The following is a 15,041-nucleotide window of genomic DNA, read 5'->3' on the forward strand; positions in this document are numbered from 1 at the left end:
GTTACAGGAAGATCCAGAAATACGTTCTATTTCACCTAATTTTTTTTTTCAGTGTGTCGTTAAATATAACGTTTCATGAAAACCAGTTCTTAGTAGCAATGACTGTACATCTACAATACATTCCCTATAAGAACATTCATCAGTGCGAATAGGACAAAACCCTTCCATAAAAGTTGCATTTAAAAACTTTTTTTTTTTAAAGGGAAAATGATTGACATTTATTGCTGTTGTCATTACATTTCCACAGTACAGATTGATCCGTGTGCCAACTAAGATGTTGTCCGTCTCCCTGCTGATTTGAATGTACTGCTTAGCAAATAAAAATATTTGTTGCGATGGTAGTTAAATGTTCACCAAAAAAAAAAAGTCAATATACCTGATCAAAACCTGCTATAGACCTAGTTCCAGTAAACTAAACAATCCGGCAGGAGCATAGGATCCCCAGTAGAGGAATCCAAAGGATTTTTTTTTTCAGTGGATATGACCAAGCATAGCATCATTATTTTTTTTTGAACAGCACCCCTGTATGTTCTCATCAAAAGTATTTCCCGTAAACATAAATTTATATTTCAGATGTCTACATTTTGTGTGAATGTACATATATGCACATACGTCTCCTCTATATATACACCCATACATACCTATACACACATCCTTACATCCCATAACATTTTGTTTCTATTTTAAAAAAAAGTAAGGCTTTAAAAACTCAATTTCAATACATAAATCATACAACACCAAACCCAATGCAATCCAATGAAACGCCACCTGGGATTAATCTTAGGCAAACGCTATATTGTTAAGTATGCAGATGTGTTCACTGTAAGGCCATTTGCTAGTGAAGCATCGTTGCTAAGGCAAAGAAAGTTTGCAGCTATATAAACTAAGCTACAGCTAGGCGAGTTGGGTAGTGATCCTCCGGGGAAGAGGGGGACGGACACTTTCCTACTCTGTGTACTTAGCTTCTCATAGCTTGCAGCCCTTTTTGTTTTTAGAAAGCCCTTATGCATGAAAACCCCAAATAAGAAAAGGCTGCCTCTACAGCACTAAAGGCAAAGCAAACTGTCATTCATCAAGATGTATGTTAAGTAAAAGCTGATACACTATCTCAAAAAGCATAAGGTTAATGGCATAAGATGTACTCTCTGTTGGCAAGCTCACATAAAAATGCTATGATTAGCAATCATTAATTCCAAGTGAAAATGTGATAGCAAAGAACATGCTATATTTGTGCATAGCAGACGGGTAACCATTTCTCTGAGGATAGGACGTGTTTATATATATATATATATATATATATATATATATATATATATATATATATATATATATATATATATATATATATATATATATATATATATATATATATATATATATATATATATATATATATATATATATATGTATGATGTATGATGTATGTATGTATATATATATATATATATATATATATATATATATATATACACAACTACAATCATGATATGGATCTGATCCAAAAATTGCAATTATTTTAACAGTACCACAGCTAAATGCAGCGTGTTGTATTTGCACAGTGCTTTTTCTCCAAAGAAAAAAACAGGAACAGCTATGCTGAAATATGGATCAATGCGCCATAACTGACATTGTTAATAGCCTAAGTAATCATCCATTTGAGTGCCTATTCCAATATGCCATGGTAGGAATTTTCAAGCATTGCTCATTCATTGATCTCTGAATAGCCTGAATATCAAATCTATTATTCAAAATTTGCATTGAGAAAGCTCTTTTGAGTAAGCCATAGCCACCTGATTGGTTGTCCAGATGTTATACAACCAAAGCCTGTATCTAATAACATGGTATGCATACTTGCACATTACCCACTACAGGCTGCACTCTGTTCATATCAATGATTAAAGATGATTCATTTGCCATTGTAATTTTGCTCATAGTGACATCCAGGTGATAAACAGCAAGCTTTGTTTGTCAGCATGAATGTATTTAATTATTGGATATCACTTGAACAAAGGCAAATTTTATAGCACCATTTGACTCGGGTGCTGTCCTCAGCAATAGCAGTAAGCAACTTGTATGGTTAAAAATGATTTTGCATGTCTCACATATATTTTATTATTTCTCCTTTATCACAAAATATTGTATTATCCAACTCCTCTGCCATTCATTTCACCTATTCTTTCTCCAGATCTTCCATGTAGGAAGAAAGCCTCAAGAAGAAAATATGATTTCCTTGGAGTGGTATTGCGAAGGGCAGCAGCAATAGCTTTGTGTTCAGGCTGCAGGAGTTCCTGTCTCTAAAGCAGCACACTAAACTATCTTAATACTTTTGTGGCAGAGCAAAATTCAGGAAAAAGAAAATCTTCTTTTCAGTGTGCGTAATCGCCAAGCATCTTCCCCCAGTGTGCCTTATAAAAGAGGTCTCAAACTTGCGGCTCGCAGGCCAGATGCATCACACGCTGCCCCCCCCCCCCTCATTTTAGCGAAGGGGGTGGAAGTCATGATATGCCACATGACCACAACGTGACCCCGTGAGTTTGACACCCTTGCCGTATAAGCTTTCTTTTGATCAGGAAGGATTAACTTTAGCAGTCCCACTACTAACGGAGCTGAAGTCTGAAAGTGGATAATTTTGCCTTGGGGGGGAAAATGGTAATCTTAACTTTCAGATGATCAATATCAATTCAAAGCTGGGATTTCAGCTAGACACATAAGTACCAACCACTGTTTTATCCTTACACCAAAAACGGATGGAAGGACTGGAATATGGTTTTTGTGGGGGGGAAACAAACCCAAGAGCTACAGGAATTACAGAATGTTGGTATAAGTACAATTTTTAGGAGCTCATTGCCCATGATGAATCCAGACACATTTACGTGAGTGCAATGTACCTGGAGCAGTGGAATTGACACTATTGCCAAGATAAGAGATTTTCTCAGAGCTCCTAACATTCAGTGTTCATAATAACATTGGTACATAATTACAGCCACTACCATTACCTGATAAAATTGATAGGGAAGGGTCAAAAGCAGTAAGAGGTTTTACAAGAGAGAGACAGAAGGAAGACTTCCACATCTGCCGTGATCCTGATAACCCAGTGAGATCTAAAAACAATTAATTCAGACCAAATTATCATAACAAAACAAAACCTAATTCCAACTCAAATCTATGAAAACTTGCCCCTTATAACTTTTCTATGTTAACATGGGTTGCAATCGACAGATTTTGCAAGCATGAAAATGGAGTCTTTTCATAAAGACCAACAAGTTACTCCATGGCACCAAAATGTAAATAGATATTCCAGCGTAATACTATTTTTATTTTCACTTGCATATCTGTATGTGCATCCACACATCCACATATGGCTTATATGTCACATAAGCTTCAGGCAGAAAATAATAAAAATGAACATGTGAAGAAATAAAGCCTACTATGAAAGTTTAAATGAGGAATTGTAAAGCTTTAGCTTAGATGAGATCTTCTGTGATTTTAGGTGCCATTCGGATTAATGCCATTATGGCAAAAGTTAAAAATAGGTACCATTTTAAAGAAATAATCTCTTGTTTTTCCTTTCATAAACTGGATTTCATTCATAACTGAATAACTTGGTTGTGTCATTATGTGCTAAATTATCATGGTTGGATGCCCAACGTAAGGAGTTAAGAGGTGGAAGAGAAACTATTGGAGTGTCAAGTGAATATTAGAATCTCAAAACAGCAATTTGTATTACATTTGTTATAGCAAAACCCCAAGCCTCTGCCATCCACATAACTTAAACTAAGCCTGCTGTGAATTCAGGGAATTATAATCACAACGTATTAGAGGATACTCAAGTGAGAAAGGCTATTTTAAAATATGCATTGAACATCATGGTGGTTAAACACATGGTCCAGCAATATAATGGAAAGTCAAGCACTGAATAGTTGCGGTTTAAAACTCTTCTTATTACCTATTGTGATTCATCTGTCCCTGTTTACATAGCTATATGATCAAGTTTCCTTAGAATGAAATATAAAATGCAACAACCACTCAATTCATAAGGAAAACTGAATTCCATTCTCCTTCATAATATACCATGAAACCATTGTTTCATAATCTGCAAACTATGATTTATGCTTGCCAACCAAATAACAATTGTAAGCGATAGCCTGATAATGGATTATAATCTCATTTTAGAAGAGAAATGCAAACGCTATTTTTGGCAATTTGCATCCTTTGACAATGAGGGCTTGTTTGCCTTTACTAAAGGATGGCTTGGTGTTACAATTGAATAAAATCTTCCGTTATTTTAGATATCTTGACAATCAAGTCAAAACTGCACCAAGTTTAGATGAGTACATTTCTGTCACATTTGTGTGAACATTCAATTAGCCTGGCTGTGGTTTCCTGGGTTTTTATGCTGAGCACAAAGTTTAGCTTCCTGAATATCAAGACTTATTTTACAAAAGACACACACACACACACACACACACACACCTGTGCACAATCATTTGTTTCTAGAAATAAACTAGATGTACTTTGAAAAAACAGAATCCGGAGCTGTGGCTGAGCAGAATTTCCAGTGTTTAGAAGACAGAAGCCTGGTTCTGCTTGATTATTTGCACCATCTTTGGAAGATGTATGTTAAAATGGTTAGTGAATTTGGGGATGCTATTTGTAATACGGTTTAATACATTGCAGAACTGAAAGCCGAGAATGAGACCAGCAAAATCAGTGTGGGCATAAAATGAAAGGGTGAGAAAATCTATAAATAACCACAACAGGAAATGAGTGATGACATCTTTCTCACAGGACTTAATGTAACTATCCTAAGTCAGGCCGTGCAAACTGCTTCTGCAGTGAAACACTAAACCATCATAAAAGCAAAGCAAAGCAAGCCTAAAATAAAACAGAGCTATTGCCCCAGACAAGAATTTCTCAACCTCAGCAATTTGAAGATGCATGGACTTCAATCCCAGCATAGTGGATGGGAAAGTCTGGGAGGTAAAATCCATACTTCTTTAAATTACTGGGGTGAAGAAACATTAATCAAAACTTTTGGGGGCTATTAAAAAGGAAGGGGAATATAAGGAAACTAGTGGAGGTATCTTTTAGAATCTAGAGCTAGGCTTGCCAGTGCTCATATACAGCAGGGTCGGTCTGATGTGGCATAAGTCAATGGAAATGCTGAATGATGCACTCCGATTTTTCTTTTCTTTTTTTGACAATAATACACTTTTCAAGATTTGGTTGCCTCTATTTTGTACTAGGTTTAATTTCTTCTACAGCAAATTAAGGAAACAGGGAAGTGGGTTTCTGTTGGATGTCTTTTATTTTTCTCTTGGTTATATTCATGCTTATCTCCCATGGTAGCAGTGGCAGAAAGTGTCATCTGTTATCTGACCTGTGCCATGTGTGCTCAACTATTGGGCTACTGTTGTTCACCTAAGATAGAAGTAACACATTACTGTATACTCTATATTATTTCTATTTTTTCACTTGATGAAAATACCTAAATACTGAGTAATGACTGAAAAACAAGATTTATCTTTAATTTCTTTTTCTACTGATGAACGTGATAGACTATAAACCAAGGACGACAAATGGTGCAAAACCAGGTTTAAGAGACTTCACCCCAGATAAGAGCCATGATCCCTTTTCAGATGCCAACAACTAAATTATACCTCTCTCCCATATTAAACCATGTACCTGAAATCAGCAGTTCTTTACAGGTTATAGTATCACCAATTTAATTTCATTATTTCAATAAAATATCAAGAGTGCAAAAATGTTCTCAATATTTTACTTTTCTAGACAAAGCCTCTGCCCTCTTCTTGCCGGTAAATTAATAGCAACCATGAACTAGCGGTCATGCATCAAAGTGTGCATCCAACCCATTAAATCTGGTCCAGGTGAAGATGAGTAAGAGTGCATTGCAAATGATACCTGTATGTTTGATTTGTATCAGGAGGCCTCTTAATAAGCACAGATCTCTTTTACTAATACGGATAAAAATCCACTGTGCTTTCTTTTCATAATATTATTGGTGTGTGTGTGTGTGTGTGTGTGTGTCTAGTAGATCATAACAAACTACTGTGATTCTTGGAATTATGACTTTACATATAGTATGCAAAATTTGATTTGTGAGATTCTGTAAGATCTATGAATAGGTGATCTAAAAACAACAACAGAAAATGAATTCAAATCATAATGCTAATCTCCACTTTTTGCTCCTTTGATAAGGATAGCCGAGGTACAATTTATATCAGCCAACAGCAACAAAAAAAAGCTTATTTATATTACCAAATGTCATTCCCATCAAGAGATGGACCTGTTGACTCTCTAGGTGGCAAATTAGCCTAATTTGAAAAAAAAATGACCAGGAGTATTTGGTCTTTCCTTTCAAGTTTTGATACATCCACAGAGCTTTCTTTTTTCTTTTAAATATGTTGATGTTAACATTGGAAGTTTTCCCTATGAAGAGCTACAGTAGTTCTAATAAATCCCCCCAAAAAGCTAAACACATTTTGGCAAAGCTTTTTGTACTGGTTGATCTGCCATGGAGAGAGAAAAATATGGAATTTTCTCCTCTGGTTTGCATTAACATGTGTGAGTTTGCCACTGCTAAAAGCCTTGGTGCAGGCAAATCCTTCCCCCTTAGTGCTCTCAGTTGTTTTCTATTTGCTCAATATCTAATTCACCTCCCAACTGAAAGATGTTATCCCCACCAGTCCCACTGTTCCTCCATGAGGAGTGTTCAACTTCTTTCCTACTATTCTCATCTTCTGTAGCACAGAAATCTGAGTCTTCGTAGGAGAAGTCTTCTTCCTGGCTAGGATGATGTTCTTCTGAATTTGAGTGAGGCTCGGGCACAGGGGTGCAGGCTGGTGTCCTGCCAGGCATGACGTCCACGTTGGTGGCCCATGAGTTATTGCTGCTGGTGCCAAGGGAGAACTGGTTCTGCTGAGGGCAGTCATCGACTGTGGTGCTAAGACTGTTGAAAGTTTGACAGTTCTGCAAAAAGATAAAAGAAAGACGACAACTAAATGTGCAGCAATCAATAAACGAATTAGGATTCCATTATTTCTTCTATTGCATCGTCATCTTATCATTTTAGGATGACTTTCCAAAGCTTAAGTAAGATTTTTTTTATTCACTGCCATAAACAAATATGTACAAAACATGAATGGTGCCAAGAAACCAGCCTTATCCCAAGAATATGAACAGTTAAGAGATGTTAATTACATTTTATTGAAATTTTAGCAGACCTGATTAAAATTGATTGTGCATACTCCCTGCAGGAGTAGTTGAGGCTTTATACCAGTGGTTCTCAACCTGTGGGTCGGGATCCCTTTGGTGGTCGAACGACCCTTTCACAGGGGTCACCTAAGACCATCGGAAAACACATATTTTCAATGGTCTTAGGAACAGAGACACCAATGTTATGGTTGGGGGTCACCACAACATGAGGAACTGTATTAAAGGGTCGCAGCATTGGGAAGATTGAGAACCACTGCTTTATACTATGCTATGCTATTATGTATTATAATATATTAATAATTAATATATTAATATATGTTAATAATAATATACAGTATAATATATTATAGTATATTATATTAGTATATTATTATAGTATAAACTGCCCAAAGAGCTGCTGATTCTGTTCTACAGAGGAATTATTGAATCTGTCATCTGCACCACTATAACTGTCTGGTTTGGCTCTGCAACCAAACAAGACAGACACAGACTTCAACGGATAATTAGAACTGCAGAAAAACCAAATGCTACCAACCTGCCTTCCATCAAAGACCTGTATACTGCATAAGTCAAAAAGAGAGCTGTGAAAATAACTACAGACCCTTCACATCCTGTACATAAATTGTTTCAACTCTTACCCTCAAAACAACACTATACGGCACTGCACACCAGAACAGCTGGACACAAGGACAGTTTTCCCCCCCGAATGCCATCACTCTGCTAAACAACTACCCACAACACTGTGATATTACCTAATAAGACTGTATTACTATTCTTCTTCTTTTTCTTCCTAGTACCTATCTCTTTCCACTTAACCATGTTGCTTGTATCTTTAAAATTTATATTGTTTTATTTCTTTCCTAGTATAATTGGATTGCTTATTAGTTACTTATGACTTTCACTAAATGTTGTATCTTATGATTCTTGATGAATATATTCTATTTTTCTTTATGTACACTGAGAGCATATGCACCAAAGACAAATTACTACTTGTGTGTCCAATCACCCTTGGCCAATAAAGAATTCAATTCTATTCTATTCTATTCTAAGTATAAAACTACTGCAGGGAGTATACACAATCAAAGTATAAAGCCTAATTCTAGACTTCAATGAAAAGATTTTATTGCATGATTCTTAGACTGCAATCTTTAGGTCATAGGAGAGGTCAAGATTTCCCATCTCCCAAACACAGGAACTAGACCTGAACTTCAGAGGAGGAAGAACATGATCAAGTTGCTTGTTCTGCCTTTCTGTCAGCCTCCAGAAATATTCAAGAACTTAAGCAGAGGCCAGGTAGGGGCTGACATGAAATCTTTTAGACCCAAAAGACCGGAGATTTACTCTTCTGTTTGCAAAGAGGTAGGTAATTATTTTTAAAACATGGATTAAAATAAAACCATAGGTCAGCACTGCTTTCTTACTTTCCTTTGTTTTTCCTTTTTGGACCTGCAAGCAGCAAGATAGATGATTTAGCTCAATTTATAGGAAAGGCTTAGAACCACTCCTTAGAAATCATCCAGGGTTATGGATTAAATTCATGCATTGAGAAGATAACAGGGGCACAGATTTCTACTTCTGAATCGCTATCATTCTGGTGTCCCGTCTTGTCCCGTCCCCCACAAAAAAGGCTTGACCTGTTTATAGATTTACAAATCAGAAAGATCTTATTTGCAAGCTTCCTTCCCCATCCTTGAAATCCACAAACCAAGTTTGCCCATTCTGAAAGCTGTCAGATCTGGAAGCCATCTTTTACCTTTTGGATTTCAGGCCTGCCACATTATGTACTGTGGGGAAATTGGAGTGGGGATTATACAGAGCGCGGGTGATACATAGCCATAACAACATTATTTCTCAGAAAGTCAAGGTCATCTGGCCCTGCAGCCATGATGAGGTGACTGGGAGGAATCTCCTGTTTTGGATGGTACCTGATTGGATCATGTGATGGACATGTAGGTGCTGGGAAGGAACCTGAACTTTTTTTGGGGTGGGGAAAACCTGGAAGCTTTCAGATTCGGGTTTTCCCAGATGTGCCAATATGACATCTCTGATAAAATGGAACTGTGAGGAAACTCAAGCCTTGGAGTCTTCTTTTGTTGGGGGTGTTTATTAAAACCCTGACAAAAGGTTTCGTAGAGTTTGGAAGAAAGGATGGTTCTGTTGGGAAGGAGGCGTTATGACTTTGTTGCATGTGTAAGCTTATTAGCAGAGGAAGCATTTGTTAATAATGAGGTCCCAACATCTGACTCGGTACTTTGGTTTCCAGTTATCTGGTAACTACCAAAAAACATTTCGTTTGCAAACAGTGCTGCAAATGAAGTGGTTTAGCTCTCTGAATGACACTTTTCACTCCTCTCTGCTCAGAAGCAATTGTGTCAACACCTGTTCTCTTGTGTGCCAGGATTAAAGGTGTATGCTATCTTGCACTGAAAGGGATCTTTTCAGTTTTTTAATTGCAGAACAAGGGTTCTGTTGATTGGTCCATCATTGGAGGAGCCCTCCAAGATTTTGTAGGGCAGCCAGCCTTCCTTCGTCTCCTCTTATGATAAATAAAATTCAGGAGCACCAAACACCTTCCTAAAACATTCATTGTTTGCAAGGCAGAGAAACCTAACTAATTAATTGGTTAGCCTGAACCATTGTATAATTGCTGTGACTAGATGAGTGGGGAAGCGCAATTCTGCTGGAGCTTTTCGAAATCAAACAGAGCACTGCCTTAAACAGCAATCCACCAGCTTTGCCAGTTTTATCCCGAGAAGCCTGAGGTGATGTTCCAAAGTTCATAGAGACAAAAGATAATATCCTGCTGAATTCTGCACCCGTTTGCAAAATTCAAGTGACAAGCAGATGATTTGCCCATTCCTGGGGTGCTAAGCTCAAGGCCAGTTCCCAGACACAAGTTCGAACAGCTTGTGGTTTTATTGTAATTATCAAATATTAGGAGAGGGCAGGGCAGGTTTACTGATTTTTTTGGGTAGGCCCTGAGTAAACGTGAAGCTATGGGAACAGATCTTCTCCAAAAAAACAAAAACCCACATCTCCAAAGACGAGAGATACCAAGTCAGGTAGCAAATAGTGGTTCCCATTGTAATTCTATTGTTTCAAGGTCATGCAACCTCTGAAAAAAAGTGCTCTGGGAACAGCCTGTGCAGCTGCTACCCACCTCAATCTCACTTTTATAAGCCGCCTTGCAAAATAACTTCCCTGCATTGATGTGAGCCACCATCTAGCTCTTCTCCCTCCATCCATTGTTCCGCACTATAAAAAGTTGGTTGGAAATCTAGCAACAAGATGGAGCAAACGGGGTTCTTGGTTGCACAGAGTGGGAGCATGGCTCACTTTTAATGAATTTATTGCCGCAATAAAATACTGCCTTTAAATAAAGACATTCACATAATGACATGGGGGAGAAGATGGTCTCAGCTTGTGAAAAGGGAATGGAAATGAGGACTGGACTGATCAGAAGCCCAAACTGATGCATACTTTACTAGATCCTGGGTGACTCAGTCAACAAGGATTCCTGCTTCCAAACCGATTAACAATCACAGTGATAACCGGTTTCCACCACAATGTATTTCAGAAACAAGAGAGATCAGGAGTGGAACATTTTGAATTCTGATGCTCCAAAAAGAAAAGAAAAATTCTGAGCTTTAAGATCTTTAGTTCAGCATGCATGTCTTTTGCACATGTTAGATCTTCTAGAATGTATTAAAAATAAAACTATTCCCCAAAAATCTGAAATTTTCCCCTTTCTTGAAATAGGGAATCATCAATAATGTTACAAGGGATTAGAAAAAGATGAAGTGATACTTCCGGCGAGAGAAGGCGAGAGGCATTGTATGCTGATTTAAGATATGGGGATAGTAACATGCAGTCTTTGATTTCCCATACTGTATGGTTCTTCGGTGTAACAAGAAGCAGAAAATAGAGCTTGCTTTATTATGCAGAAAGAAGAACCCAACACAGGGAAATGTATCTGTGCCGAAGCTATTCAACTCCACAGCATCTGGATAAGGCAGGTGCCAAACCTGACCAGGCGCTTGCGGTTTCACCTACTGAAATCATAATGCAATATGCTTTGAATGCTTCTCTCAAATCCACAGAATGGGTACTTGTTAAGATTCCTTAAAATTGGGTTTCACCATTGGGTAGGCACCCTAAAGTAGCTTGTTACAATTCTAGAAATGAAAAATCTAGATACAGGTAGTCCTTGACTTACAACCACAATTGATTCCAACATTTCTATTGCTAAGCGAGACAGTAGTTAAGTGAGTTTTGACCCATTTTATAACCTTTCCTGCCACAATTGTTAAGTGGAACTCTGCAGTTGTTAAGTTAGTAACATGGTCGTTGAGTGAATGAATCTGGCTTCCCCCATTGACTTTGCTTGCCAGAAGGTCGTAAAAGGGGCCCACGTGACCCTGGGACAGTGTAACCGTCATAAATATGAGTTGCCAAGCATCTGAATTTTGATCATGTGTGACCATGGGGATGCTGCAATAGTCATAAGTGTGAAAAATGGTCATGTCACTTTTTACAAGGCCGTTGTAACTCTGAACAGTCACTAAACAAATTGTTGTAAGTTGAGGCTACTTGTATTAGATTTTTGAAGGAATCATGAAGTGACCTGGTTGGATCTGTATGGCTCTTATATGTACTTACCTGAGATAGAAATCACTATATAAGCCACCCGGAGGAGCTTGGTTGAATTGGGCAGCTATAGAAATTGAACGAATGAACAAACAATTTTTTTTTGCAAAAATCTGCAGTATACCAAGATACCAAATGATCAACTTTAAAATGTTTCCGTAGATTTTTAACCAAATTAATTGGATTGGATTTTTGTGGATAACTACTACAAGCTTTGCCCTTGTATAATCTTATGGAGAAAAGCACAAAAATAGCCACAACTGAAACAGTTGAAAGATCAAAGCTAGCAGCATTTTTAGAGCCAGGGCAGAGATCAACATGGCTCAGATAAAAGAGAAGGTGAGAATGAGCTCTGAAGATAAGGTATGATCTTTAATATGTGCAATGTAAGGAAAGAAAACCAAACAGGTAACTCTAACTTGTTTATTTTTAGTTATGGGTAGCAAGCTTTACTCTTATTTGCATTAATGAAGTCCATATACATAATTTACTTATTTTCTGATAGATGAAAAAGCTCCCAATGAGGAGATACAAAAGGCAATAAAAGTAATAAAGACACCCAACAGTCAACATTTTAAAAGAAAGTATATAAATATATTGCTATTAGCATATAAAGGAGTACAAAGTAGAGCTTATTCAATCTGATTTTAAAATAATAACAACGTACATATAGAACTTTCAACCTTACCAAATCTCTAAAGGTGAAGTTGCACGTTCTATGCACAAATGCTTGTACTTAAACATTCTAAATAAGAGCTATCTTATCTAATTATGTAATTCATCCATAATTTCATGACAAGTGTCCTGATAGTATATTCCAAACTGCACCCAATTTTGTCCAATTATGTGCATGCCAACCTCATCTATAGCAACCCCTTAAATCTGTTGCTGCTTTTTCACTGCAACTTTAATGTTCCTCCTTCCCCATGTGCTTATGTTATACTGCCATGGGAAATAGGGAAGCTTCCATTATTACTGATCGTCTCTGGATTCAACACAAATGGAAAATGGGTTATTGGATAGCAAGAACAAAGGCTCCCAAAAGGAAGTTATGGTTACACTTTGATCCTCCTACTATATGAAAACAGGATTATCCTGTAATTATTAAGTTTTATTTCCCATGAAGTAGAAGCAGACACTTTCTGTTCATTAAGTGATCCCAGATATTGGTACTTAAAGGAGTAAAGGACTATCACAATGGGTAACACAGGCAGTCCTCGACTTACAACCGTTCATTTAGTAACGGTTCAAAGTCACAACGGTATTAAAAAAAGTGAATTATGACTGTTTTTCAATCATTTACAACCATTGCAACATCCTCAGGTCATGTGATCAAACTTTGGATGCTTGGCAACTGGTTCATACTTATGACGGTTGCAGTGTCTCGGGGGTCATGTGATTCTCCTTTTGTAACCTCCTGAGAAGCAAAGTCAATGCAGAAACCAGATTCACTTAACAACCATGTTACTGAACAACTCTCTCACTTAACAACAGAAATCGGGAGCTAATTGTAATCATAAGTCGAGGTTTACCTGTAGTTTTCCATACTTTACAATCTGATGTCATGAATTTTCCATATCCATTAGTTGGCACATTGCCAGGGAAACGTAGCAGAATCATTTCATCCAAACACAGGGTACCGTATTTTTCGGAGTATAAGACGCACCCCCCAAAAGAGGGTGAAAAATACAGCATTTTTGGCCTACCGAAACCCCACCCCTTTGCAAAAAATGGATGTGCAGAGGATTTGGGAGGCCTGCAAAGTGCTCCTGGGGGCTGGAGAGGGCAAAAATGAGCAAAAAATGGGCCGTTTTTGCCCCCCAGCCCCCGGGAGCACTCTACAAGCCTCCCGATGTCTCTACATGCCCTCTTGCAAAAAATGGCCCTTTTTTTGTTCCCCCTCCCAGCCCTCAGGAGCACTCTACAAGCCTCCCAAAGCTCTGCATGGCCTGCAGATGATTTGGGAGGCAAGAGTGCAAAAACTTTTTTTAAAAATGTACCTCTTCAAAATCATGGTGCATCTTATAGTCTGAAAAATACGGTAAATGTGACGAAAGGACAGGAAAACTGGGAGACAGATATTCTAGCTGCAGCCTGGTATCTGCCACCATAGGTTAGCTAATCTTGATATAGACAGATGCAGAGAAAAATACCTCAGTGTAAGAGGGGAGAAAAAGTGTTGACACATCATCTATCAAAATGAGTCTCTACACAAAGATCTAGATTCCATGGTCTGTTTGCTTGGTCCAGCATTCCTTAAATTCCGGAGCTGATTTCATTCTCAGCTGACTACTTGTGAATAAGCACTATATGTTGGCCCTGAGAAAAAAAAGGTTTGGTTTATCAGCATACACAGGACTAAGATTCTGCAAACGTGCCTTGTCATGCCAATACAAGTCTTAGCTTGGCATCTCCTTATGTCATTCGTTGGAAAAGGCTGGGAATGTTATTTTTAAAAACCATGGTTTGGGGGAATGGGTTTATGTACATGTTTCAGCATGTATTTTTTTTTTAGCATTCTGAAACCAGGATTTTGAAAGGGCTTTTGACTGAAGGACTAACTCACTAGGAGACTTAAAATGTTGGGTCTACAGCCAAACTTTCAATTGAATGCCCAGATTAAAATCAAATATGCTCAAGAAATTCAACACCAAAATAAACATTGCTTTTCTGATTATAAGGAAGGATATCTTCCCAGGCATACCTTTATACAACATTCAAGAAAAAAGAAGGTAGTGTTACTTGGATTGTTTCATTCAATCTTTAAAAAAGTTAAAATCATCACATTGAATGGACCAACGGATTATGCTATAATGATTAGCCAAACACCTATAAGAAGTTCACAACAAGATCATGGACACAATAGCACTCTCACAATCACTTCACTAAGCAACTGATGTCAAGAGGCATTCTTCCTCCAATGTAAAAAGAAATGCACCATAATTTGGACCCAGTAATTAGTCTTATTTCCATAAAACGGCTTATTCCTCCTTTAATGCTGACCATGACGGCTGTCATTATTAGAACTTTGAAAAAGTAAATGTATTAATATGCCTGCTGCATGAAGAAACACTTCTTTTTAATCTCTGAATTTCTTTTTTCCCCCCTCTTTCCATGCAGTTTCACAACATACGGTAGCCTTTGACTTACAACCATTT

The 15,041-nt window shown here is 37.6% G+C and overlaps 1 protein-coding gene across 5 annotated transcripts in view; it reads right to left on the reverse strand.

Annotated features, from left to right (window-relative positions):
- Nucleotides 1-1,448: 1,448 nt before the first annotated feature.
- FAM53B (family with sequence similarity 53 member B) overlaps nucleotides 1,449-15,041 on the reverse strand; it is a 150,700-nt gene continuing 137,107 nt past the window's right edge. For all 5 annotated transcript variants that reach the window (XM_081954497.1, XM_081954495.1, XM_081954493.1 and 2 more), the window contains one exon: nucleotides 1,449-6,990. In XM_081954497.1, the coding sequence (XP_081810623.1) occupies nucleotides 6,643-6,990 (348 nt within the window). In that variant the 3' untranslated portion in view covers nucleotides 1,449-6,642. The remainder of the gene's footprint in view (nucleotides 6,991-15,041) is intronic.

Source organism: Natrix helvetica (genome assembly GCF_964273705.1).
Source record: "Natrix helvetica genome assembly, chromosome: 5".
In the NCBI taxonomy this organism is placed as follows: domain Eukaryota; kingdom Metazoa; phylum Chordata; class Lepidosauria; order Squamata; family Natricidae; genus Natrix; species Natrix helvetica.